The following is a 27,113-nucleotide window of genomic DNA, read 5'->3' on the forward strand; positions in this document are numbered from 1 at the left end:
TGTTTTAATGTCTCTATGTCTCTTCCAGAACAAAGACTACATGATTAAAAAAAAGCCTGAAACTTTTTTTAATTTATTTATTAATTATTATTATTATTAATTATAATTATTAATTATTATTATTTATTTATTCTGCACTGGAATTCTACTCCTTAATACATACTCCTTCTTTAGACACTTTATTTTTACATTACATTTTATTGTATTTTATTGTATTTTTACATTTTATTGCTTGAAGTATGCCTAGGTTGTTCTTTTAATTTAAATTGTGTTGTCATCATCTCTGTGTAATGCTGCTGCTACACTGTAATTTCCCAGCTATATATATATATATATATATATATATATATATATATATATATATATATCACATCTATCTATCTATCTATCTATCTATCTATACCAGCAATTTAATTAACATGAAGAGCATCAAATACTTAAATCCATCAGCGATACTGTCAATATGCACATAAAATAGCAGGTGACATCAGAAACTCTGCATGCATCCGTTACTTTTAGAAACCCTGTTCTTCAATATGTTGTTTTCTGTTGGATTAACTCAGAGGAAATCTCCTTTTCCCAGCATTAAATTCAATGAATTTAACAGAGATTATCATAATATGAAATGCCTCTCAACAGCCAGCAGAGCACAACTTCATTGACAAAGTGAGCTATATGAGTAGCTTCATGCCCTATAATACGTTGATATTCATATTTTGACATGAATATAACAGGGGTAGATTATAGTTTTAAAGGTTAGTTTTGAGCTGAAAAACTCAATGCTACTTCTTGTAATTATCTTCACAGTTGATCCTGTTTAAGAGTTTTGAATTTCCATGTTTTCAAATATGTTTGGAAAAACTTTCAAAGCATGAAAATCAGTCCAAACTGTGTAAATCCTCTGAGCTTTCTGCGTCAAAGCAGACATAACAAAGCAGAGGTGTAACATGGGCATGAAATGAAAACAATTCCACTCATTTTCAAGATGAAAACTCAGAAATTAACCAAACCCAGAAACTTGACAGAAAAGAACTTGTGGGAAACGTTGGTATTTATTAACCTCACCCTATCTGTAAGACTAAGCCAACCAGGATTCATTTACATATGTTTTTGTATCTAAGTGATGAATATGGACAATATTTGTTGCATCTTATCACTGTGTGTCCACTAAGATTGGTTATAACAGATTGTTCTGAGTATCTGGCTACATTAAGGAAAGGACCTTTTTTTTTTTTTTACCTTTCGTTTGAACTGGTCTGTTTGTTATTGTGTCTTACCGAGCCTCGCAAATATTTTAAAAATTGGTTTAGCAAATAGTTTCTGACAAAGGAAATGAATTCAAAACATTTCCCAGACCTCGAGGTTGCACACAATGACTTATGAGAAACATTAAATTTCACTTTGGTCCCAAACACAACATGAAGATGTGTTTTAAAAAGGTTAAAGAGATTTACAATTCCTGGAATGAGCTCCAAACTGACCTTTAACCTCTGCACCACCTCCCTGACGTCCTGTGCGCAGCCCTCTGGGACCCGGACAGCGATGTGGTCTCCTCTGCCGTAGAAGATCTTCAGCGTGAGCCGCTCCGGGGTCCAGCCGATCACGTCCGCACAGAAACAGTTGAACACCACCTCTTTGGTGGAGCAGTCCGTCAGGAGGACGTACTCGGCGGACAGACCCAAGGCACAGGGGAGCTCCGTCCCTCCTCCGCTGAAGTCCTGGGCCAGGACCCTCCAGGCCACGGCCCCCGCGGCTCCCAGCTCCGCCCCCTCTCTCGCCTTGGAGCGCTCCCGTTTCTTAGACGCCAGGGAGATGAGGTTGTTGAGCTTGCCGGCCGAGTCGAGCGGCGTGCTGCTGACGTAGTTCTCGGCCAGGTCACGCAGGTACTCCTGCCGCGTCCGTGTGGCCATGGTGTGGAACTTCTCAGACTTGTGCGCTGCAGTTTCTGCATTGATAACTTTGGCTAGAAGGAAGTTACGAAAGGTCTCCGGGTCACGGAAGGTGACGCCGCTGGGGATGGGCGGACCGAAGGGAGGCACGTCTTTCATTCTGGTCACAGCAACGCTGAGAAGAAAAGGTGGAACAAATATTCTTTATGCACACTGTTCATTGCACCTTATTTGTTTCATAGCACCAACATTTTTATACTGTATATTCATATTTATTCTGCACTGGAATTCTATTCTACACCTTCTTTAGACACTTTATATTTTATTGTATTTTTATATTTATTGCTTGAAGTATGCCTAGGTTGTTCTTTTTCTTTAATTGTGTTGTCATTGTCTCTGTGTGTAATGCTGCTGCTACACTGTAATTTCCCAGCTTGGGATAAATAAAGTATATCTATCTATCTATCTATCTATCTATCTATCTATCTATCTATCTATCTATCTATCTGTCTATCTATCTATCTATCCATCTATCCATCTATCCATCTATCTATCTATATGAAGTGTCAGAGATCCTTTTTATCATAGTTATGTCTTTATGAACATGCTTCTGATCTGGGGTTCCTACACCTGTTAACTGCCACCAGTTATTTCATAGAGTCTGTGGCGGACAGGAAGAATTCAATGAAAGAGTTATGTTTTTTTATTATCGTGGCATTGAAATGGATATCGACAAATCACAGCATTTTACCGCCATTGGTATCAACTCCTAAATATCTAGCATTGTGACATCCCTTTCTGATATAACCTCAATTTCAAGCAGTTTCATTCATGCGTTTCACTTAAAATCCAAACACTTTTCAAACCTTGAAACAGCACATAATTATTCAAGTGTTTTCAAGGATTTCCAGTTCCTGTAGGAATCCTGTTGTTGTGTGAAAACATTTACCTGTAACAGGTGCCTTCAGAGCAGGGGTTGTGCACACGGACAATAACGAAGACGTGCTGGAAGTGTGAGCGAATGTTCTGCGGGGTGAAAGGCAACGCTCCCGGCTCCTGGAAGATTATGGTGACGATGTCGTTCCCTATGTGCCTCTTTCTCAGGAGCTGAGGAGGAAGAGAAGAGAGAGATAAAAAAAAAAAAGACAAATTAATAAAATGAGCTCACATAACTGGCATTGACACAACTGACTCAACGATAAAAGACAGAGTCTGACAGGGGAAATGAGAGATTGAGACGCTCACTACTAGACACCAAACAACAGCTCTTTATGTAATTTGTTTTTCGGATTCTGTGTGGGCTATTTGTGTCTGTGTGTGTGTGTGTGTGTGTTGGTTTGTCCGTCTATCTGTGTGTGTGTAGGAGACGTGGCACAGAGTCCAGGCTGTGTCTGTGGTGCAGTGTGTGCCAATCCTCTCTTCATCTGCAGAGGGAAGTGTGAAAGTACCAATTATGTAATCCAGCCCACTGTTTGGCCACAGATACACAAACATTCTCCAGCACGGAGCCACAGGAGCATCCTTCACTCGTACTGCAGAGTTGTGCATGATGTAATGGTATAAAGTGTTATAACTGATAATTTAAAGAAAAAAGTTTGGTATATTTTATCAAAATATTAACTATTTTCCATGTGAGCATCACCTCTAAAATACACTACTACTAATACTTCTCAAATATTAAATTTAACAGACATTTACTGCACAATTTATCATTAATTATACAGTTATTATGAGTGCAGGCCTAACTGGTGCTCCCCTTGTCCTCTCTCTTTAATATAAAAGCATCCCCAGTATCTAGAATTCTTCTTCATTCTTCTTGAGCCACTGTGGGTTTTATTTCATGTCAGATGCTGCCACCTAGAGGTTCATCTGAGCAAGTGCAACCCCTCGCTGCTGCAGTCTTTAATCCTCTGGATGGAGTTATTGTGCCATTTATAAAATTACACTTTGTGATTTTAAGAGTTGATATAAATAAAAATGTTCAAACACACTTTTAATTGACTCAATTAAAAAGGTGCAACCTTCACATTTCTTGTTTACTTACCATTTACACCGTGTTTCACAAGATGATGAGGCTTGTTTTTTTAGAACAAACAATAAATTGCTGTAGGCATGGTAATAAAAGTGTAGTTTTTCAATCACAATGCTAATTTATAATATGTCTTGAAGGATAAATGACTTCTACATAGCCTGCACTGTACACAACACCCATAGGGTCGGTCTGAGCGCATGTGTTCACCCGTGTTCAGCCTCTCACGCACTGACTTATGCAAACTATTAAAAATAACCACACGCAAAATGTTATCATACACACAGGTCACTGACACACGCTGCAGTGCACGCTGCAAGCACACAGCGCCCTGGAGAACGTGTGGGAAGGCAGCTTTATTTAAAGAAGTAAAAAAAAAAAGAAAAAGAAAAAAAGAGGGAGAAAATAAAGAAACTACTCACTACTGAACCCCACCCAGCCCTGATCCAGTTAAAGAATGAGAGGCAGAGAGGCAGAGAGGGGAAAAGAAAAGGGCAGTGAGTAAGAGAGGACAGAAAAGAGAGAACAAAGACTATAAAAAAAAAGCGAGGCGGAATAAAAGAGACTCTAAATGAAGAGGGTGATACAAGTCACGAGGTTCCACTTTATGAATTCTTGCTTTGGTTTACGACCCGGCGCAAACGGAAGAGGCTTCAGCTAACAACCACAGAGAGACTCTGGCTGACGAGGGAGGAAAGAGTGGATGGATGTATTTTGCAGCTGAACACCAAAACACAATGATCTCTTACCTGCTGAGGGTTGTTGGGCATGTACGGCAGCATGGTGGACACGTGGAACATGACCTCGTAGCCCTGGTAGGTCGTGTAGAGGGAGTGGGTCCCCGTAGAGTCCGCTGCAGAGGAATATTTTAATCTCACGTCAGACATCAACAACTAAAGAAGACACAGTTATCGCAATCTTTTATCTGTAGAGCAATTACTCTGGAATAATCTGCCTCACTACCTCTGTTGCACTGAGAGTAAACATGTATTTAAAAAGAAACTGAAATGTTATTTTATACAAGCTGTACATTTTTAAATGTTCTTACCTTTTCTTTCCTTTTCTTACCCTTTTTAGGTTTATAGTGATTGACCTTACCTGTAAATGTTTGATATATTGAGAATATGTTTTTCTGTATATTCTGTGTTGTTCCTTTGGACCCCAGGAAGACTAGCTGGTTACTAAGGTACCAGCTAATGGGGATCCTTAATAAATAAACAAATAAACAGTGATGTTTTGAGGATTTTTTTTCTAGGGATCATGAGGTTGAGAAGCTGTCTTGTGTTTTTCCTGCAGTTATGACATCTTTCCTGATTATTTCTTTCCTGTCATTTAAAGCAAAAAGATTTAGTGACATTCGTGTCTTTTATGTAAATGTTCCTTGTGGCTATATTCAGGGATGAAAGGACTGTTGTAGAAGCAGAACAAGAGTGGATATTGTTGTTGTTATAAAGAGGACAAAGAGTGTTTTCTGTTCCCTCACATCCTGCATCAATAAAGTATTTAGAAATGTATTTTGCCATTGAAGAGTTAAAGGGATAGTTTGGATTCTTTGAGGCAGCCATCTATAGTCAGTGTGTTATCTATAGTAAGGCAGGAGGTCAAGCATGGGCGCTAAGCATTGCACCGCTGAGGACAGAAAAACGTATTTTAGCCACCTAAAAAAAAATCAGTATCAGTTTAAGCGTACGCTATGTTTAGTATATGTTGACTGTTGGGAACTAATGCCATTATTTATGCTCTCTTTAAAGCCACCAGACTTTACTGACAAACAGTAATATTACCTCACAGAACACAGGAGTTACCCGCTTGTTCAATCAGTCGGTTTGTTTGTGTTATTGTGGGACTTTGGAGTTTTAGGGTTGGTTCTGATTCACCAAAGTCACACAATAACACAAAAAAACTAACCAATAGAGGCAGCAATCTGTTAGTTTGCTTGCAGGAACTCACATGAGCATAGATGGATGTGTTGGCTTCAGTTTCCCGTCAGAAAGGAAAGTGAAAATATTAGAAATATAGCGTACACTTATACTGATTTTTTTAGGTGGGCCTACTTTTAGGAGGCTGAAAAAAGTTTTGCTGCTGCCCCTCGTCCACAGTTGTACATTTCTTAGCTTCTGTGTCAGAACTCTTGCCTGCTTTTTCCAAACTTAGGGCATGCTAATCATCACCTACTGTAGATAATACACTGACTATGGATCACTCTAACCAACCATGAGTGTTAGGGATACTCACCCTGTTTCTTCTTAGAGAATCTCAGATGAATTATCCATCCACTAAGGAATTGAGTATGTCCCACAGTGCAGAGGTTATACAAGTTATGACATTCAATTGGGACTCCCTTTTAAAGATTTTTTTTTGTCTAACCAAATAAGATGATAATTAAGTGACCTATTTCTTACAGTAAACATCATATGGCGAACAAGGAGTGCATGTTTGACCTTGTCCTGCAGCAGCTGTTATTCTGATGCCATTTAATCTGGACATGTGCCACGGTCAAAGAGCTGAGAAAACATTACTAAGATGAATGAGAGTGAGGCTGCAGTTTTGACTTTTATCTAAAAAATCCCTCAGGTGCTTATTTGGACACACGACATAACCAAATACAAATAACTAACATATGTAAAAGAGGGGCTGTAGTGAAGACTCACTCTTTGTGTCCAGCTGTGCAGCGTATTTGGTGAATCCTTTGAGGAGCACCTGCTCCCCGAGCAGCTCCAGGAAGGCAGAGAAGGCGGGCGACGCCTCCTCGTTGTTGTACATCTCCTCCTCGGTGCTCTGGCCCGCACGGCACAGCAGAACACCCACCTTGTGCTTCTGACTCAACTGCAACGCAGCAGAGATAACATTAATATTACACACAAACAGCTGAAAGGCTGCAGCCTGAACAGCTTCTAATGCAGCTTGATGTCAAAGAAAATGTTTACAGATGAGAATTGAACCCAGATGTATTAACAGCTACTTAATAAAGGTGCAATGTCCTCCAGAACAAAAGCTCTGCATGAATTCTACTACGACTAGACAACATAACATTTCTATTTTTCTATTTATTATGACGGTTGTAGTAGGTGATGCTTGAGTGCATTATATTGAGGTGTTTCTAATATTCAAGCCCTCTCATGTACAGTACAGGCCAAAAGTTTGGACACACCCATCTCATTCAATGCGTTTCCTTTATTTTCATGACTATTTACATTGTAGATTCATCAAAACTATTAATGAACACATGTGGAATTATGTACTTAACAAAAAAGTGTGAAATACCTGAAAACATGTCTTATATTCTAGTAAGCAAAGGCTGGTTACTTTGAGGAATCTAAAATACAAGACATGTTTTCAGTTATTTCACACTTTTTTGTTAAGTACATAATTCCACATGTTCTCATTCATAGTTTTGATGCCTTCAGTGAGAATCTACAATGTAAATAGTCATGAAAATAAAGAAAAACGCATTGAATGAGAAGGTGTGTGTCCAAACTTTTGGCCTGTACTGTATACAAACGTAAATATTAAGAACACCTCTCAATATAATGAAGTCAAGTTCAACAAGTACAACCTCAATAATAAACATGTAGTTAAATTAATACATTGATCTCTCAAAACTGAACATCTTATCTCTGTAAAGGCAGAATGTGTGACATCGTTGTGGTGTTTGATCACATCAGATTGTACCAGTGTACCTAATAAAGTGTATATTGATGCACTTAAACGCTGAGCACCACTTCACTGTTGTAAAAACCACCTACACAGAGAAAAACAAGTCGAATGCAGAGCAAAACACCTCCGCCTTGCACTTCCCCGCTCCATTAAATAAAAGGTGAGATAACGTGGCTAAACATTAAAGCTTTTATAGTCCCACACTCATCAAACACACCACGCCCTGCACCACTCAGCTCCCACTGACTGATTCTGTACACAAGCACAAAACTAAAATGCAAATACAGACTCAGATTCATAACTCACCCCCTGTTCGTCCAGTTTAAGGAGCTGCTCGGTGACTTTGGGTGTGCTGAGGGCCAGTCTCAAACAGGACACGTTGAGCTCGGGGACCACCTGCTCCAGGACCTCCTTGAGCGGCAGACCCCGCACCGTGCCGTGCCTCCCCGTGGACGCCACCGCGTCCTCTAAGATGGAGCCTCGCAGGGTCACAAGCTGAATGTGGGGAAAGACCAAATGTTACAATGCATCACCAGATTTTAAATAATAGTTTAAATGACATACATACAACTCCATCCCCCTGGCCATCCGAAACTCCGACTCACTGCCGTCTTTCAAAAGTCAACTCAAAACCCAATTCTTCAACATCACTTACAACACCTGATAAATCATTTTCCACCCTCTGTCTTCTTATCTCTTTCCTATCCACTGTATTGTTGTTTTTGAATATTTGTATGTGTTTGTATGTATGTATGTATGTTTGTACTGTATGTATTGTACATTTGTATTCTTTTTCACTCTGTGTTTTTTTTGTAAAGCGTCTTTGTGTATTTTGAAAAGCGCTATATAAAATTGATGCATTATTATTATTATTATTATTACATTGCAAATGTTAGGAAATGACTCAAGTTTCTCAAAGGTATTGTACCGTTGATTTAGACCGTTAACAGAATTTGGTTGAATTTCACAGAGACTAGTTATCTCCTAACCTTAGATTAGATTAGATTTTTATTTGTCATTGCACAGAAATACAACAAAATTCAATGCACTCAGGTACTGGACTCATAAAAAAAGCATAATAAATAGTAAATAACAAGATACATTCTTATCATCTCATCTCAATAAATAGTAAATAGAAAAGATACATTATTCCATCTTGGGGACAGAATACTTGCTGACAAACATACTTCCTAATAAGGCTTATTGACATCCCCTTTTTCTTTCTCTCTTTCTATTTCCGTCTCAATTTAATTAAAAATATTTGCTTGCCGAGACACTTTTTATTCATTTCCGTAGCCAACAGAGGTTTTGGTTTCAGCTCAGTTTGTCAGCAGGATTACAGACAAAGTACTTGCCTGATTTTCAGAGATAGGTTAGTCATAATGCACTTTTCAACAAATGTAATGCCATTTTAGCATTAGTAACAGAGTTAAAATATCTCACATTCAGAACAATCATGAATACTTTTGAAAGTTTGTTTGTATTTCTTCTACAAGTTTGTTAAAGCAAGTACGACTGAACTTAATCATAAAAATTGTTGCTGACATTGCACTTTTATAGAATTAAACATTGTCATTATGATTATCAAAGTCTGAGCAAATTTTTTGTCACCAAGTCTAAAGCCATCAGTCATTTCCAATCATGTGGCAGATACATAAATCACTTCTCATTTACGTTAACATTGCATTAAAGCACAGTTAATTACTTTTTAAAAATTAACTTTTTGTTTTTGTTGATACAAGTAAAATCATTTTGTTGTTGTTGGGTATAATTATTTTGTATCACATATATTAGCTACTATAATTTATACATTTTGTCTCACTGGTAAAAGCTGTGTTTTCTTCTTTCTACTTGTTAAAAACAGCAGCAGCCTGGGAATAAAGGGGATGCATCACACACACACACACACACACACACACACACACACACACACACACTGTCACACACAGTGAAAGAGCTGTGTGTGTGGAGGATTTTAAGTCGAGCAGTATTGTGAATTAATATTCTGCTCAGTATTGTGCTGCCACAGAGTGCTGCTCCCTGGTGAGAGGAAATTGACCTGCTTCAAAACAGTGAGGCTATAATAACCTCAGATACAGTCGGGAGGAGTGGGCTGTACGTTAACACACACACACACAACAACACACAACACACACACACGGCTTCATTAAAAATGCATGGCAGGCTGTGGAGCTGGCCGGGGCCGAGAGACAGTTGAACCTGGGAGACTCGGTTTGTGCCGCAGAGAAATGAAACCTGATTGACGCGTGGCTGAAAGTTATGGAGCTTCAGTTTCAACTCATCAGCTTCTGTGCGACAGTGCGGTGAGTGAGTGCGACATGCTGAGCAGAGCATCAAGAGGCTGCATGTATAAATGTGTGATGGAGGCAGGAAGAGGAAGTCTCTCCACCTTGCTGCGTCAGCACTCCTGCACAGAATTAAATGACAGACTTAAGGGGGATGGATATTTGAGAGCAGCTGCAGCTTGAGAGAATAAAGTCTGCAATCAATCTCTTTTTTTTTTTTTTTTTGTGTGACTGTGTGGGAACAGTAGGCCTGGGTGTGCTGGCTGTGTCTGTTAGCTGAGCTCTGTGTACTTAGATGGCGGAGAGGCTCCATTGTTACAGCAGAGCTAAGGTGATGAGGCCAGGCAGCCATGTAATCCTGATAGAAACAACACGCTGCCAGAGGAAGACACACGGCCAACAGGAACACAATGCACAGCAGCAAACTCTGCTGTTTGTTTGAGTGACCTTGACGACATGACACAGGTCTTTATCAAATATTAAGTGGCTCAAACAGACCTCAGAGCTCTCTAATGTGACCTATGAAAAGAAAAAACAGAAGACTAATATTTGTAAAACACTGTTGTGAACCAGTGATTGACACAGCTGCAACCAATGATTATTTTGTTTACAGATTCATTTTCTGATTATTTTCCTGATTAATTGATTAGTTGTTTTGTCTAAATAAATAGCAAAAAAAATCTGATCAAAGTATCCAATAGACTTAAAAAAATGTTTGTTTTGTTTAAGCATCAGTCCAAAACCCAAAAGATGCATTTAAAGTTAAAAACATTTCCAAGTGAAATGCAGAGGAGGAAAATGACACTTAAGACATCCGTCTGCACAGTAAATCTTCTGTTGAGTGTTTGATATTTATAAATATTTATTTATTTAATTGTTCTTTAGCATGTACCACCATGACATTTTAAGATAATTTTTTAGGGCTTTTGCCTTTATTATGGTCCAACAGATAAAGATTGGAAAGGAAAAAGAGAGAAGATACGTAGCAAAGGACCAAAGGACCTGGTTGGACCAGGTTGGACCTGTTTGGACCTTACATATAAATGAGTCAGGAAGCTGACACCAAAGCCCAACTTTATTTTTAATGTTATGAAACAAAGAGAAGTGTTGTATGGCTTTGTATGCCTGCGTGCCCCTAACGAAAGATCCTAGACTTTCAGAAAATACTAGCCCCAACCAGGGCCTTTTGGGGGGCAAAATGGCCTTGGAAAATTAATTTAGAACCTGGTCTCTGTGGATGAAAAGCAACAAGTTCCTCAAAAGGTTCCTAGCCCTTGGGTAAAGTTCCTGTGGTTGAAAATTGGCTAAAGAAAGCTAGAACAAGGGAATATTTGGCTTTTTTTGCTTACAAAAGGACCCTTAATCATGAATAAAAATAAATAAATGTGTTTTTAGTCTTTGAACAAGTCAGAGTGAGATTTTTATCGAATTCTCCATGATCACCAGTCGATCACTTAATAGATTACAAGTATGTAATGAAAAGGGGAGAAGTGGTTTGGTGTGCTCCCTGTGGGAGCTGGCCCAGCGCTGAGGCCACAGCAGCCAGTGTTTGCTTTGGCTTTACTGGGCTCAGACTGGGCAGGTGGAATTTTCCACTGGCAGAGAGGAGAGAGGAGGTGAGGGGGAGGTGAACACCAGGGCAGAGAGGGTGAGGAGAGACACAGGTAGGGACACAAAAGGGAAAGCAGGTAAGGAATTAACTGAAGCGTGTACACTCACAGTGACTCACCGCTCACAAACCTTCATAACAAACACACACACGCTCATACCTCACTGGTTCTGACGATGAGGCGGTACTGGTACTGGTCTTTCAGGTCTTTGGTGTCTTCCAGTTTCTCCCTGCGGATGCTAACGGCCACAGCGCCCAGCTTGTCATCAGTCCCAAAGTAGTTAGAGTGCTCTGGTGAAGGACAAGGAGAGGTAGAGATCAATGTCAGGCTTTGTGGTGATGAGAAATATATATACACTACCGGTCAAAAGTTTTAGAACACCCCAATTTTTCCAGTTTTTTATTGAAATTCAAGCAGTTCAAGTCAAATGAACAGCTTGAAAGGGTACAAAGGTAAGTGGTGAACTGCCAGAGGTAAATAAAAAAAGGTAAGCTTAACCAAAATTGGAAAATAATGTACATTTCAGAATTATACAAGTAGGCCTTTTTCAGGGAACAAGAAATGGATTAACAACTTAACTCTATGGAGTCTTGGGCTATTTTGTCCATTTTTGTCATTTTGTGTCTTTTTTTGGTCTTTTTTTAGTCATTTTGTGTCTTTTTTTAGTCCTTTAGTCCAACATAAAATGTGATTTTGAATCTTTTTTTTTACTTTCAAAACACTATCATGCTCAATAAATAATTTTAAATGTTGCAAATGTGCATTAATTTCAGAGTACACTGAGACATTAAACTGCATAATTTTCAATTAAATTCTGGAAAAATTGGTGTGTTCTAAAACTTTTGACCAGTAGTGTATACAGAGAGAATATCATATGATTCTTTTTGGTAATTGATGATTTTTGCAACTTTTTCAGCATTTAGAAAAACATCTCTGCACACCTGAATGTGTGAAAGGTGCGTCGGAGGAAGGTGCAATCCTAAAAACAAGACTTCCTACACACTGTCTCACTTACTAATGAAATATTTATTCAATTACAACCTTTCAGTTTGATATTAATCAGGTAATATAGCTGATACATTTTGGACATACAGTGTGCAGGAGTCCTTCTTATTGTATTTAATATTTCAACCTTTTAAGAAAGAACACTAAAATTCAATAGTATTTGCTTGTTTACTCTTCTGTCATAGTAAACTGAATGTTTGGGGGTTTTTTTGTTGGTTGAATAAGATAATTAAATGTCAGCTTTTCCCAACATTTCATAGAGTTTTATGAAATATTATAAACCATTTATAGACCAAAGAACAAATGAAGAAAATCAAAATCATCGTCTTCCATGATACTAAACTAAATATGTTCACACTACTGATGCAAACTCTTATAGATAATTTAAAAAAAATCATCATTCTCTAAGAAAAACATGTCCCCAGCAAAACCTTTTTTTTTCCAAGACTCCAAATCTATCCAGACATCGGACCCCATGTTTCAGTCGTTTTGTTTCAGTAACAAAAAGGTGTTGAGGTTTGATTATAAAGAGACATTAAACCTTAAAGAGATAAAGATGAGACAGATAAGATCTCTTTATGCTAGCGTGCAGGACTGACAGCAGAGGACAGCACTAAGACAATGACATCTAGTGATCAATACTCTAATCACAAGATCAATTCAGCTTACACAAGGAATAACCAAGGAAATTATAACTGCTACTAAAGAATAATTAAAGGACTGTATACTGTAGTTGTGTGGTCACAGAGAAAGTGTTTAATATTGTGTTGTTGTTGTTGTGTGGGACCTTCAATTCAATTCAAGACTATAAAATAACAAATATGTCCTCCGTATTGTAAATGCAAGAAACAAACAAAAGATGACAAAAGTCGCCAGTTTCTATTCTGCAGCTTGGTACCCGTGCTGGCACACAGCAACATATTCATCCATTAGGAGACAAAGCTATCAACGCACTTCACAACCATACTGCATGTCCTCTTCTAAAGCTGCTAAGCTAAGCCGTGCTAATGCCAACGCCACAGGCAGTGTGGGAGTCGAAAGACAAATTCTCCAGACACTCGGGGAGGAATCTAGCCTGACAAGCATTCCTCCTCTATCCCTCGTCTGATTGGAGTGAACCGGGACGACGGACACGTTGGTTGGGAGACTCAGGCCTGCTTAGCGCCCGTGTCCTGTGGTGAAAATGTCAGTTTTCTGATGAGGCTTTCTGACACGACGCAGCACAGCACACACACATCATCACAGTTGCGTTCTGGGGGACAGCTAAGCTGGAAACGAGTCAGCAGATGAACATATTTTTGGAATGATAACCTTTATCTGCGTGGCTGCAGGCCTCACACACACACACACACACACACACACACACACACACACAAACAGACAGCCACACACAAATACACACACGCTTGCTTGCACACATGTGCTCCTAACAGCATCTGTCACTAATTAGGGTGCAGCCAGATGATGCTTGCCAAGAGGAAGTTTCATCCGCGGCGTCTAAAGAGGTGATGCTGACAAGAAATGGCATACAAACATGCAAACAAACAGACACACACACACACACACACACACGTATCACACACACACACACACACACACACACGTATCACACACACACACACACACACGTTTCCTCTGAAGTTAGGTGTAACTTCTGACACTAAACAAACCACATGTAAAACAAAGCAGCGCTGGCCGACTGTGTTAAGTGGTGCTTGTGTTTGTGCAGAAGGCAGGTGGTGTCTCATGGTTCAGAGTTTGCCAACAGTCCGGTGGCAGATACACGTGTAATAAAACTCTGGGAGCGTTGCCAGCTCGGCGCTCTGCTCAGCTGGATGTTAACAGCTGCAGGAGGAGATGTGGGGAGCGACACTGGAGGAAGGAGATCCACGGTGTCTAATTCATACGGATTAATAACAGTGGGGGGCCCGAATCAGAGTGGACAACAGGATCAGTGTGTCTACGCCGGGTGATTCATCACATTTAGGTCTCCGGGCCACGATTTTGGCTTCCAATGATTATGAAAACAGAATTATTATGATTGTGCTGCATTCTGTTTCGCACTGATGCTCTTGTTTTGTTTTGTCTTGTTTTCCTTCCCTAAAATCGTAAAACTCACTCTCAACCAGGATATGAATGTTTTTTATTGGGGTGGCGAGATTTTCCCTATCAAGTGAGGGTCAAAGGTCAGAAGGTGTCATACGCTGTACAGACTGAGAAGCCCCATGATGAAAATTTGTCATTTGTGATATTGGGCTATATTAGTAATACTGAACTGTATATAATTCATAGTATAAAATAAATGATACCATCTTTATTTTAATTTAATATTTTCAAAATTATTATTATTTTTTTTAAATTTATATAGTTGTATCTTTTATATATTTTGGTTTTATAAGAATTTCAATTATTTTCATTTAATATTTTTTGTTTTTCAGTTAAATTATTCAAAAATGCATGATCTTTGACCGAAAGTCAATAAGTAATCATGCTAAATAATCATGATCTCAGTATTGAATAAAATCATTTTTATGATTTCCCTTATAATGGTGTGTATTTTTTTTATTAAATGTATTAAAATAGACACCGTCAGCAAAATAATGCCCAATAATTTTATGACAATTGAGTAATCAAGAAATTGATTAATTATTTTGGCACAAGAAGCAACTTTTTAATAATCTTTATTATTGATTAATGTCTGTATACCAGATATTTATTTGCAAATGTTTTGATTTTCTAATTTTACCTGTAATTTGGTCTATAAAATGTCAGCAAATATTGAAAAAAGATCATAATTTCTCAGAGCCTGAGGTAACATCTTCACATCTAACTGAATCTTTAACGTCCAGATGGCTCATTCATTACATGTTTACTTGCTGCACTAGTCTAATTACTCCACTTACATCTTTATTGCTGTTTAATGTCTGAACTGGCTTGTTTTTGATCGATGCTATGGAAGTAAAACCTGTATACTCTCACTGCACCAGTGTTCATGAGATTCAATGCAGTTTTTCCCCATTTTCATTCATGCTAACTGGAATTAAAACTGTTTAAGCATCTGTAAACCAGTTACAACAAAGTATATGCTGCAATACGGCAAACTATAACCATTTATAACACATATGTATTAGGGGTGGGCAATATGGCCCTAAAAGAATATCACAATATTTCAGGCTATTTTTGCGATAACGATATTCTTGACGATATTACGAAATACTTAAAAAGATATAGAAAATATGTTTTTTTTAGTCTGTATAAATAAATAAAAATCTAAAATGTAGTGTGAAGTGCAAATCTCAACAGTTGCCAAATAAAAAAAATGTATGAGAAAATAATAAAAATAACCATTTAGGGGTTGACATTTTGTAAAGGAGAATAAAGGTTTTTGTATGTTTTATTTAAGGCATCTTATTTTGACAGTCTTCTTGGAAGTTCTGTGGTGGATTCTGTTAACACACTGTGCTCTTATTTTGAAAGCTGCATGTGTTTAGCGACAGAGAGTAAGTAGCTTTTTGTGATTAAAACAACTTTAATTGTTAGCTAATGCTAACCTTACGCCACTACATCAAGAAGTAGGAATGTTGCCAATATCATGATATGCATTTTTTTTTTAACCATGAATAAAATATACCGATATTATCGTGAACGATACGATATGGCACAGCCCTAATATTTATGGTTCCCATGTAATATGTGCCTTGTAGTAAATGTGTCAGTGTTACCTTTCCCATGGAAGTAGTCTCTGTAGTAGCGGGCCCCCAGGTCCACATGCTCGATGCCGTACAGTTTCAGTCTCTCCAGTCTGGTAACCTGCTGCTCAATAGGCACCTCCAGCACCGACACGCTGGCGTTACTCCTCCTCAGCCAGCCCCTCGCTCCGTCTCCTCCTCCTCCTCCGTCTCGCTCTGCAGAGGAGCTGAGGAAGCTGATGTTGCGCTCCCCGTGTCCCCCGGTCTCGTTGAGGAAGTGAGGGCAGCAGAGGAGCAGCTGGCTGGAGCTGTGGGCTCCAGGAGGCCCGTCCAGAGGGTCCACGCCCAGGGAGGGGGTCATGGCGCCGGGGTCCAGGCTCATGGTCAGATCCTCTATGCTGGAGTAAACCGGGTCGTTGACGCTGGGAGCCGAGGACCTGGAGACGGACAGGGACACGGACGCAGCTGAGGCCCCCGTGGCCGTGTTCCTCCTCTGGGCAGCGTAGCCCTGCTGGGCCGCCGCCTCATGGAGGTCAAACAGGATGCTCTGAGCATCAAAGTGGACGAAGCTCTTTGGGCAGACCCAGGGCTTGTAGGAGGCGTCTGACCCCCGACCTCCTCTCTCCTCACCAGTCTCTCCTTTCCCTCCGTCCAGCTCGCCGCGACTCGAGCTCCTCAGCTTCCTGAACAGAGAGGAGGTGCCCAGTGACGACTCCGTCCCTCCACTTTTCTTCCTCACTCTCTCAGCTCCGTCCTTCCTCCCCGTGCCTCTGTCGTCCCCACCTGTGGGGCCAGGTGACGGAGCAGAGGGGAGGGGTGCGCTCGGCGAGTCCGGAGCTCGCAGCAGCTCCCCGAGGCGTACGGGAGCCGAGCTGCGCTGGTCGGGTCTCTCCTGGTGGAACTGGCTCAGCATGTCGAAGAAGCTCTGCTCAGGAATGCCCTGGATGTCGATGGAGGAGGTGCTGCCGTACTCTCTGAACAGATTCACCATCCCCACACCTCCACGAACCTCCACCTGGGAGCAGAGAGGAGAGAATCTTTAGTTCATGATGACTTACCAGTGGAGAGAAAACAACGATGATTTTATTTTATTTGGAAAAAATGTAACCTGTTTTTATGAAAGCTGTGAAATGTAGTGAGTGATGGTGACCACACAGTAACAATACAGTGTTTCCATTTTATTGATGCGGGTTTGAAGGCAAAAGGTGGTCAGACAAAATATTGATTTGATTTCCAATTTTCTTTTGTTCACTCACTTTGCATTTTGTTAATTGATAAAAATAAACTATTAACATTTCTATTTTTGAAACCATTCTTATTTTACAGCATTTTTTCACACCTGCCTAAGACTTTTGCACAGTACTGTATATCAATGTTATATCGATATCCTGATAAGAGACTAGATATTACCTTCAATTTTAAAAGCTGCATTACAGTAAAATTATGCTATTTATGAATTTATTAGACTGTTCTTTTCCTTTGCCCACTTTTCCATTATATCCACACTACTGGTTATTTTTCTAAATTATTTTGTCAATACACAGTTAAAAACACATCTCCATCCACTGGTTTGAAGTGAAGGCTCCAGTGCTACAGGCCTTTTGACACATGGTTGTAATTTGGAGGGAGGTTTTCAGGAATTTGATTTTTATCGATTAAAAAAGTTTTTAAATTGTTCTTTCATGTCAGCATGTATTTCCAATGTTTCATGCTGCCCCCAGACAAAGACAAAATAATATTTCATCCTGGACGATGCAGTTTACAGTTTACCCACCTATCAGCCAAAAAAACACAAGAATATAAAGGAGAGAGTACCCATCCTCTTCTCTAACCGACCCACTCTCCTCCCCAACCACCACTACACCACTGCTGACAGCAGCTGATCACTCATGCTGACGTTTCCATTCAGCTTTTCTTACGATACGTCAAATTTTGCTTAAAACAAGTGGATGAAAACAAGATTATGAACTACACCAACTCTCCCAACTATCCAAATAGTAAGGTACACCATGCATCTCGCCTGTTTGTCATTCTACATAATGACATGATGAGTTGCATCCTAAACTAATAATGCTCAGAATCTTGTTTGATCTTTGTGACATCAGAGAAGCTACAGAAACACATGAAGTGTTAGACAGTGCAGCATGACGTGTCTAGAGCCGACCGATATGGGATTTTTGAGACCGATGCCGATACTGATTTTAGAGGGAAATGAATTGATATGGTGGAGGATATAGTCCTTTTTTTTTTAGCTTGAGTGAAAATAAACCTTTTTTATGTGAATTCCACCCCCATTTTTCACCACTCTGATATTTAACATTGTAATACAGTACTATACATACAATGTATCTTATTGTCAGCGAATTCTATAAATGGTAACTGAGAATAAATAAATAATAGGAATAAAATAAATAATTACTGTTTCAGTCAACTGCTGACTATTTAAAATAAAAAAGCTAACACCATTTCTAAATCACACCAAGGGATATTTTTGGCATTATATATTGTGTAAAAAAAAAGTTTTCATAACGGCACATATACACTGATATCCAGCCTTTCATAGGCCAATAATGGCCGATAATATCAGTCAACCGAAAAATTTGTGGGGCTCTACTGCTGTCAGTCATGGGAACTTTTATTTCGTAACGAGGGTCAGACGAAAACAATAGATATTATATATATTAATAAATCCTCTTTGTTTGTTTGTATGAAGTCAGTGTAAACAGGAAACAGTGCAGGACTAAAACACAACTCTCTCTATGAACCACTCTGTAGGTGTGACAGCGGAGAGTGAAGACTCACCTCGTTCTCGTCCTGTTCGCTCAGCGTCACCTCGCTGTTGGAGCGCTGCCTCAGTGGAGGGAACACTCTCAGGCTAAACGGAGGATTTCTTTCAACGCTGAACCCTCCTCCTCTGAACTCCACATCCTTGGACCTTCGCCGTGGCAACCTGGTGACTCCGCCCCGCACCAGCCCCATGTCGGACGACAGAACCGACGAGGAAAACGAAGCGGAGCCGTCGTCTCCGTGGCGAATGCTGCTAATTTGCCCGTTTTCGAGCAGCGACTCCCTGGACTGCGCGCGGCGTGGGGGCCACTCTTTGATCCGAGCCCGAACACCCATTTTAGGCACGGAGACGCGTGGCTGCATGGCCGGGTCGGTGGGCCCTGCTGCCGGGTGGCCATTAGGGGTGTGACGAAACGGAGTGTGTTGGGGCAACACCCCTCCTCCTCCTCCATCCAGGAGGTCTGAGGAGGTGCAGGTGACCCCTCTGTCTCTGTAGCTGTTCATGGCGCCCCAGGAGAGCTCAGGGCAGGGAGGCAAGGGGCGGGCATCCCATGTCAGTAGGGCTGCTGGGAAGGAGGGAGAGGAGGAGCCCCACACACACTCTGCTGACGCTGCGACGGCCTCCAGCTCCTAAACACATCGCTTTCTGCCGGCAGGTTGGGAAAACCTTCACTCCTCCATGGAGGACCAGTGGGAATCAGGACCGATCCTCCTCTTCTTTTTTCCGTCCGGATTATTTTCAGTCGAACGCAGATCTGAGAAGAGAAGGAAAAAAAACAATCATTCCAACAAATTCAGACAATCAGCATCTTTTAAATCACACAACTTGTGTGACCCAAATTTTCTCCACAGGCACAAAGAAAAACTGCGCGCTGAATTTAGAAGAGAGCGATTCACTCAACTGTAAAACAATGTCAGACTGATAGCGCAGAGCGAGAGAAGGAGAGAGAGAGAGAATAAGGTGAGGGGATATGACAGAGGATTTCTTCCGTTGAGGCTAATCTTCAGGAGGCTGACAAGGGATATTATTATCACACACTCGGTGCACTCGAGTGCATGTGCATTCACACACACAAACACTCATATACCCGGAGGACATGAAGGCAATGGCCGCTCTGCTGCAGATTAAAACCACGGAAACACTTCAGCTAATATCATCAGACGGGAAAGTAATGCAGATCCAAACAGAGGGATTATTTAAACACTTCATCTTTACTGTGGCATATTCACTAGCCATGCTTTGTGGCTATTTTTTTTGGGAGAGGCCCACTGTGATGATCAGTGTTGGGCAGGAATGCATTACAGTAATAATAGTGCTCTCTACAGTAACAAGCAGTGTAATAAATTACAAATACAAGATCAGTAACAGGGCTTTCCCTTCCATTAAGGCTTGGGCCCAGCACCCAGGCCGATTTGAGCCCCACCTATCCTGAATGAATGTAAAAACTAGATCTAATGGTAGTTCATCACCTGTGCACTTCTTTTGCAAGTTTTGGTTTCGCCTTTATTGGTGTTGTTTATTTACTGTCTGCTCTAGCTTTTCCAACCCTTTGTACCCACACAGGGTTATAACAATGGTCCAAAATAACGTGAAATTAGGGTGGGGCAATATGGACCAAAAGTGATATCCCGATATATTTTGGCTGAATATTGATATACGATATATATCCCGATAATTTTATCAGAAAGTGAGAATAAATGTTCAGTCAAAGCCAAAGCCAAATATGACATGTCACAGTAGTTTTATTGTAACTGTGTATTTATGTGAATATAAATACTGTATAACAGGCTCCATAAAGTGCACATTTAAATAATAACAATATATTAAATAAAGATAGCCTATGAAATAAAATAGCCAATCCTTTTCTGAAATAAATATATTTATATCAGAAAATAATAACAAACATTACAAAAGAACTAAATATGACAAACCCTAGTAAGGGCAGCATTTATATATAAAGAAAGAAAAAATCTTATTTTTAATCTTTATTTCTTATATCAATATATAGCGCCCAGCCCTACCTTACTTATTTTTCATTGAAAAAAAAACAACTTTTCTTCAGGAAGGACTCCAATACTTTTGACCAAACTGGACATGAACCATTGGAAAGAAACTCCTCCAGAGTAATAAAAGGAGCAGTGTAACAAATTACTCCTGGCTGGGAGTAATAAATCAAGTAATTGTATGACTTTTGAAAAGGATAATGAGTAAAAATGTATTTGGAGTAACAAGCTTCTGTGGCTGAGACAGAAGCAACTCTGTTTGACTCTTTCTGCAGACTGAAGCCAAACAACAAACAACTTCTTAAGAGGGAAATGAATGAGGACTTTAGGAGGGACAGAAAAGGGCGAAGGCACAAAGTGACCCAACAGCTGGAGGGGTGAGGTGGGGTAAACCCAGAAATAGAGTGATTGGACAGAGTGAAGAAAGAGCAAGGAGGAGAGCGGAGCATTGCTCAGTGAACCACAGCAGCGTGCTTTAATATGACAGTCACACCGCATCAAGTCTTAGAAAGCCACCAGCCTTGTAAAGACTCTTGTTTATTCAGGAGCATCTTAAGTCTCTGCTGAGCTTTAATGTGATGATTTTTACAGGCGTTCATGTCTTCACTGCACGGAAACAAGAACAGTGTCATTATGGTTTCATATTAATACTTTCTTAATGTTTGGGTATATAAAAAGCTAAATGTATACAAGTTTTTTCATTCTTTGTAACGTTCCCGGCAGCTGATTCATTGCATTCTTTTACTTTCATCATCAGTCCAGACAAAAGGTTCAAGTCATAGCTACATTTTTTGAATGTTGTGGTTGTTCAGAGTGACTGGCTGGGAATTAACCTCGGAGAATATTACAATGTGGTTATGACTCCACTGGATAAACCACAGAAACAACGCAGCCACCAATGACAATACATTGGCAGTGGTCCTCATGCAGACATGTGAAGACAGCCTTGGACAACAAACAGACATTAAATGTGTTCATATGAACACAAGGATCCAGTTTACTCATGTCCATGTGACAGTCTGTATCTTTTGAAGTCTATTCTTAAATTTTAGACTTAAGATTGTTTGGTAATGCTTTATAATAAGGTCCTTAATAAGCATTAATTAACAAGTAATAAGGCATTGTTCTCGCTTTAGATCTGGTAGTTGCAAAAAGCATAGTTAACTTATAGTTATCTTATAATAGATGAGCAATAAAGTATATTTTAATATCAATAAGCAAACAAAATAAGATTAATAAAGGCATGGCAAAGTCATAATGGGTGGGTCATGGGTGTTTATAATGCCATTATTAACACTTATATAAGCTTATAAACACACAATAATGTTAATAAGCATCTTGTAAGGACTTACAAGGGCCTTATTACTTGTTAATTAATGGTTATTACAAGGACCTTAATATAAAGCGTTACCGATTGTTTTAATACCACAAAGAATAAAATGTAATATCTATTTCACAACAATAAGAAGTACATTCATGGAGAAAAAAAATATTAGACCACCCTTGTTTTTTTTTCCATTTCTTGTTTATTTTCATGCCTGGTACATGATAACAACAAAAATAGCTCATAAGAGTTTAATTTAAGAGCTGATACCTAGCCATTTGTTTTCTTGATAATGTTTTTGGTTATCATCAAGAAATCCATGGAGAATGTCTAGATATCAGCTCTTAAATTAACCTCTTATGAACTGTTTTTGTTGTTATTATATTTGTCCAAACAAATGTACCTTAAGCATTAAAATGAACAAGAAAATTAAGAAAACAAAGGTGGTTAATCATTTTTTCCATGACTGTATGTTGGAAACCAGTCATATGGTGCAGCATTATTATTTATGTCACATATTTAGTACTTGCAAGGGGTAATATATATTATTTTCTAATGATTAATAAAAAATATGTGACCTGGACAAGTTGCAGCAAAGGGGTGCATATAGATTAACCAATTAAGAAACAATACATTAAATACATTTTTGCAAAAACTAAGAACAAAAGTGCCTATTTCCATTAGTTTTGCTTGTATACTTTTAGTATATAGCTGTATAAAGTCTCCCAACATACAATAACAATATCCAACATGACTGCTGATAAAAATAACTCTCTAGAGGAAGAGATCTTGTATCTCAATGAGACCTTCCTGGTTAAATAAAGATACGAGGATAAAAATGGAGGTATCTAAATTCAAAGCTTTTTAAAGACCTGCAGATAACCTGATCACACAACTCATGAAATATGGAAAACATGATTATAAAAGTGGGTGGGCTTTTTTATAGATATTTTATAGCTTGGGCTAGATGTCTTAAATGTAAATGTGCTCAATCCATCTCCATCCCCCCTGTAGTGAAACTGATACTTTTCCTTTCTCCTAAATTTTCCTTGCCATTCTTGAATTTCGGTGTAATCTCATTTTCTATTTAGCTCTCCACTAGTGGATTTAAGCTCATTTATCTACATAAGTCTCTCCTCAAACTGCCAAGTTTAGTAATATCTACACTTAAGGGCAAACACACATCATCTGCATATCTACCTTTTAAAATGTGCTCTTCACTTAACATAAATGAAGAACTCAAACTGGTACAACTGAAACCTGTCATTATTTTCTTGCACCTGTTTGTCTGCATCACAACGTGTGATTGGACCATTTCATTACATTTAAAAGCTGCTGCTTATTGAGGCAGTTTCTTCATCGGGAGGTTCAGCTTTTATCCAGATAGCCACTGACCTTTTTTACATTTCACCACTGTGAAACTCTTTCCCATGATTAATCAGCCAGGAGCAGTAACATTTTTACTTCTCAGACATAAAGCTTTCAGGAATTAAATTGCATGACTCAACCACAAGCAGAAAAACAGACACCCACACACACAATGTTTAACTGCATAATCATTTGGACTCGCATTAAAATCTAAGCACTTTTCTCACCGATGCTGCTGTTTACTGGAGTTAAAAAAACACTTGCCTGAAAATAAAAGCTAAACATTTGACCCTTCCTAGTAACAGCCTGCAGAAACTGTACATTAGAAACAATTTTTATTGAGAGAACAAATCTCGTCCCTCTCCAGCTGCCTCAGGTTTTAGGAGTTGTACAAATGTGGACTCCTGTGTGGACGATCTCGTTACGAAGTCCAGTTTGCATAATGACGAGCTTTTCATTGTGTCAAGGCAGCTCACAGTGGTTTGTGTGTGTTTTATGATACACAACGCCTTTTATGAGCCCTCACTGAATTCATTCTTGGCCTCGAGACTGCATTACTCATTCACTCATACTTGCACACAAAACTCTATTGACAGCAAACAAAATCCCCCTATAGTGGTACAGCCACGCACATGTATCATGTCTTTGTTTGGGGAGAACCACAGGCACTTCCGGGCCAAAGACTCCTGCTCTGATCCTTCTTTCTGACAGAGTCTTTCCTCATCCTGGAGGGCTGTCCTGTGATCCACTATCAGGCCCAATCCCAGATTATCCGGGCCCAGCTGCAGGAGCCACAGAATGGCTTCATTATGTGTCTGAGGTGCCTGATGAGAGAGAGTGGTCTGATCTTTACCAGAGACTTCTGTCATCACACAGCGCATCACAGAGAAATATACCTGACTGCCTCTTTAACAGCCAGAGAGCTATAAATACAGACTGATCTGTCTGACAAGTTATACACCAATAAATTATGTTAAAGGGGTAAAAAAGAACAGCAGGGATTTACTATCAAAGCAAAAGGGAAGCTGTCTGTCTGTTCGTCTGTCAGTCCTTCCATTTCCTTGACAACCGTTCATCAGATGACTTTGCACTATTGATTACGACCCACGGAAGAGAAGTGTCGAGTGCAAGCTCTTGAATTCTGCAGGGTATGTTTATTAGTAGTGCTTTATGTACACAATGGTGTATTGAAAGGGGAGCAACAGTCCATTTAAGAATAGATGAAGAAAGAGAGATCAGAGATTCAAACTCAAACATTTCAAGCATCAGCGATGTTACTTTTGGAATTAATGCGGAAAAGTCTGATCCCAAAGAGCTAACTGTTAGCAAATGACATATATACTTAAGAATTGCTGGGGGACGCAACTATCCTATGGCAGGTGTATCGGTCAGGTGCCAAGGAAGCTCAGAGCCTTGTTTGAAGTTGTTTGGATGAGTAGTTCTTGAGAAAGATGCAAGAAGGAATGGATTATTATATGTAACAAAATATCCTCAAGGTCCAAGCTTTGTATGATCTTTCTATGTTAGAAAGGTGGAGGGGTTGTCTAGTAATGGAACGGTTCCCGGTTCGATCCCCAGCTCCTTCACAGGGTGTTATAATGTCCTTAGGCACTGAGACACTAACGGCTCCTGATGAGCAGGTTGGGATCCTGCAGGGCAGCCTCTGCCATCAGAGCCTCAGTGTGTGTGTGAACAGGTGAACGTTGGCATGTGTTGTCAGGTGCTTTGAAAGGTTGGTAGAAAATCGCTCTATGACTGCAGTCTATTTACATTAGGAGCCGCAAAAGGACCTGGCAGATAACCAAAAACACCTTCTTTAACCCTCCAAAAAGAATCAGCATCTGTGAGGTGTACACATAGCAACAACGATGAAAAAAAAGGTTTCAAATCTGATATTATGGGAAAATATCAACAGAAAGTCTAAAGCCACATCCATACTGACAGCACAGAAGAGAGTAAGAATAAACTGTATACTGTTTAGATGTTTGCTCTATTGGTGAGATAGAGTGGAGAGCACAGAGCAAGAACAAAATATGATTATCAACTACAAGGACAGGGTTAAAAAAAATTCATTAAAAAACAAGTAAGAAGAAAGAAGAAATTAATCTACATCAGTAACAAGTTAGCAGACACATGGAGCTTCGTCCCAGACTACACAAGATCCAGTGCAGACATTTAATGCCTTTTAATTACACACATATTGTAATTATTCAGCTCTGGCATGCACCGCCCCTGTTTTGGCTCTCCCCATCTTTCCCATTCATGCTCCTTCCCTCTTCTCCCTCCACGCCCGCTCTGACTTGCCGTGCATGATGCAGGCTTGGCCCAGGCACCACAGACACACACCGAGGCTGGTAATTACACTGGTTAGATGGTAGTAATGACAGAGTTAGCAGAGGAGTACAGCTTCCAGAGGAATGAGTGTACTGTGTGTGGAGGAGGTGCCTGCTGATGCTGCAGCATGCTGCTATGTCATAGCGGTACTACGGCAGGCCTGAGATCAGCTCTGAGGGCTTGTCACAAATATAAAAGCATCAGAGATGAGGAGAGATAGGCCTGCCATATGCTTCTGTCTCTGCCGTTGCCAAAACAAAAAAGCAGTCTAATTATAAGTGAGGGTGAAGCTGGGATGTATGGCAGTAAGCAAAGGTCAAATTAAAAGAGCAAAGGATTCTGAAAATCTACAATTATCTAAATGATAAAATAAAAAGCTGCTGAAATTGTGTCAAGGCAGCTCAAAACACGTTTCTAAAACTCCCCAGACATCAAACATCAGCAGTAGTTACTGTAAGTGTTTAAATTAGGCAAACGATGCCAGAGAGCGAGCTAGATTATGGGCTGGTTTGAAGAACAGATGGTGGTACATATGACTGGCAGATGGCAGACAGGAGCAAAGGAGAGCACGACACTGTAGTACAACACAACACAGAGCCAGCCTGGCAGAGACACACACAGCATCTGGACCACTGGGGCTTCTTCAGGACTGACCACCAGGTGTTATCAGCTATGAACCACCTCCACTCATTTAGACTAAAACTGGAGCTGAAGTGATGAGCTTACTAAAGACTTTTATTAAACTGAAGACACAAGTAAACACAATAATAACCTCAGGCCATGTGAGACAGTTTGTAAGGTGTGTCCTGTTGGCATCACAGATGCTTGTTTTGGTTTAATCAGCCAAAGAAAACGCAGCGCTGCAGACAAGAGGGTGACACAGGAGTGGTTTCTCTTTCCTGTCCTACGACAACAAAAAAACTCCTGTCTCATCCCAGTCCCCTGACAGAGAACAGAAAAAATGTCTGTACCATCGCAATGATGAATAGTGAAATTGACTCCCATCCTGCAGGAATCCCACAGGAACCCCCGAAATTGTTACAACTGCATTGTGGGTCATCAATCCTCTTATGTCACACATTGGTCAGGTGGCTGCAACCAACCAGCAACC

At 39.9% G+C, this 27,113-nt stretch overlaps 1 protein-coding gene across 1 annotated transcript in view; it reads right to left on the reverse strand.

The window, feature by feature from the left end:
- sipa1l3 (signal-induced proliferation-associated 1 like 3) overlaps positions 1–27,113 on the reverse strand; it is an 89,530-nt gene that overhangs the window by 18,873 nt on the left and 43,544 nt on the right. Inside the window, exons 3-10 of the mRNA XM_059330728.1 lie at positions 18,988–19,727; positions 16,219–17,200; positions 11,651–11,781; positions 7,882–8,070; positions 6,570–6,744; positions 4,668–4,771; positions 2,839–2,996; positions 1,482–2,064 (exon numbers count right to left, since the gene is read on the reverse strand). Coding sequence (XP_059186711.1) covers positions 1,482–2,064; positions 2,839–2,996; positions 4,668–4,771; positions 6,570–6,744; positions 7,882–8,070; positions 11,651–11,781; positions 16,219–17,200; positions 18,988–19,476 — 2,811 coding nt within the window. The 5' untranslated portion in view covers positions 19,477–19,727. The remainder of the gene's footprint in view (positions 1–1,481; positions 2,065–2,838; positions 2,997–4,667; positions 4,772–6,569; positions 6,745–7,881; positions 8,071–11,650; positions 11,782–16,218; positions 17,201–18,987; positions 19,728–27,113) is intronic.

This window comes from Centropristis striata, chromosome 4, assembly GCF_030273125.1.
Source record: "Centropristis striata isolate RG_2023a ecotype Rhode Island chromosome 4, C.striata_1.0, whole genome shotgun sequence".
Taxonomy (NCBI): Eukaryota; Metazoa; Chordata; class Actinopteri; order Perciformes; family Serranidae; genus Centropristis; species Centropristis striata.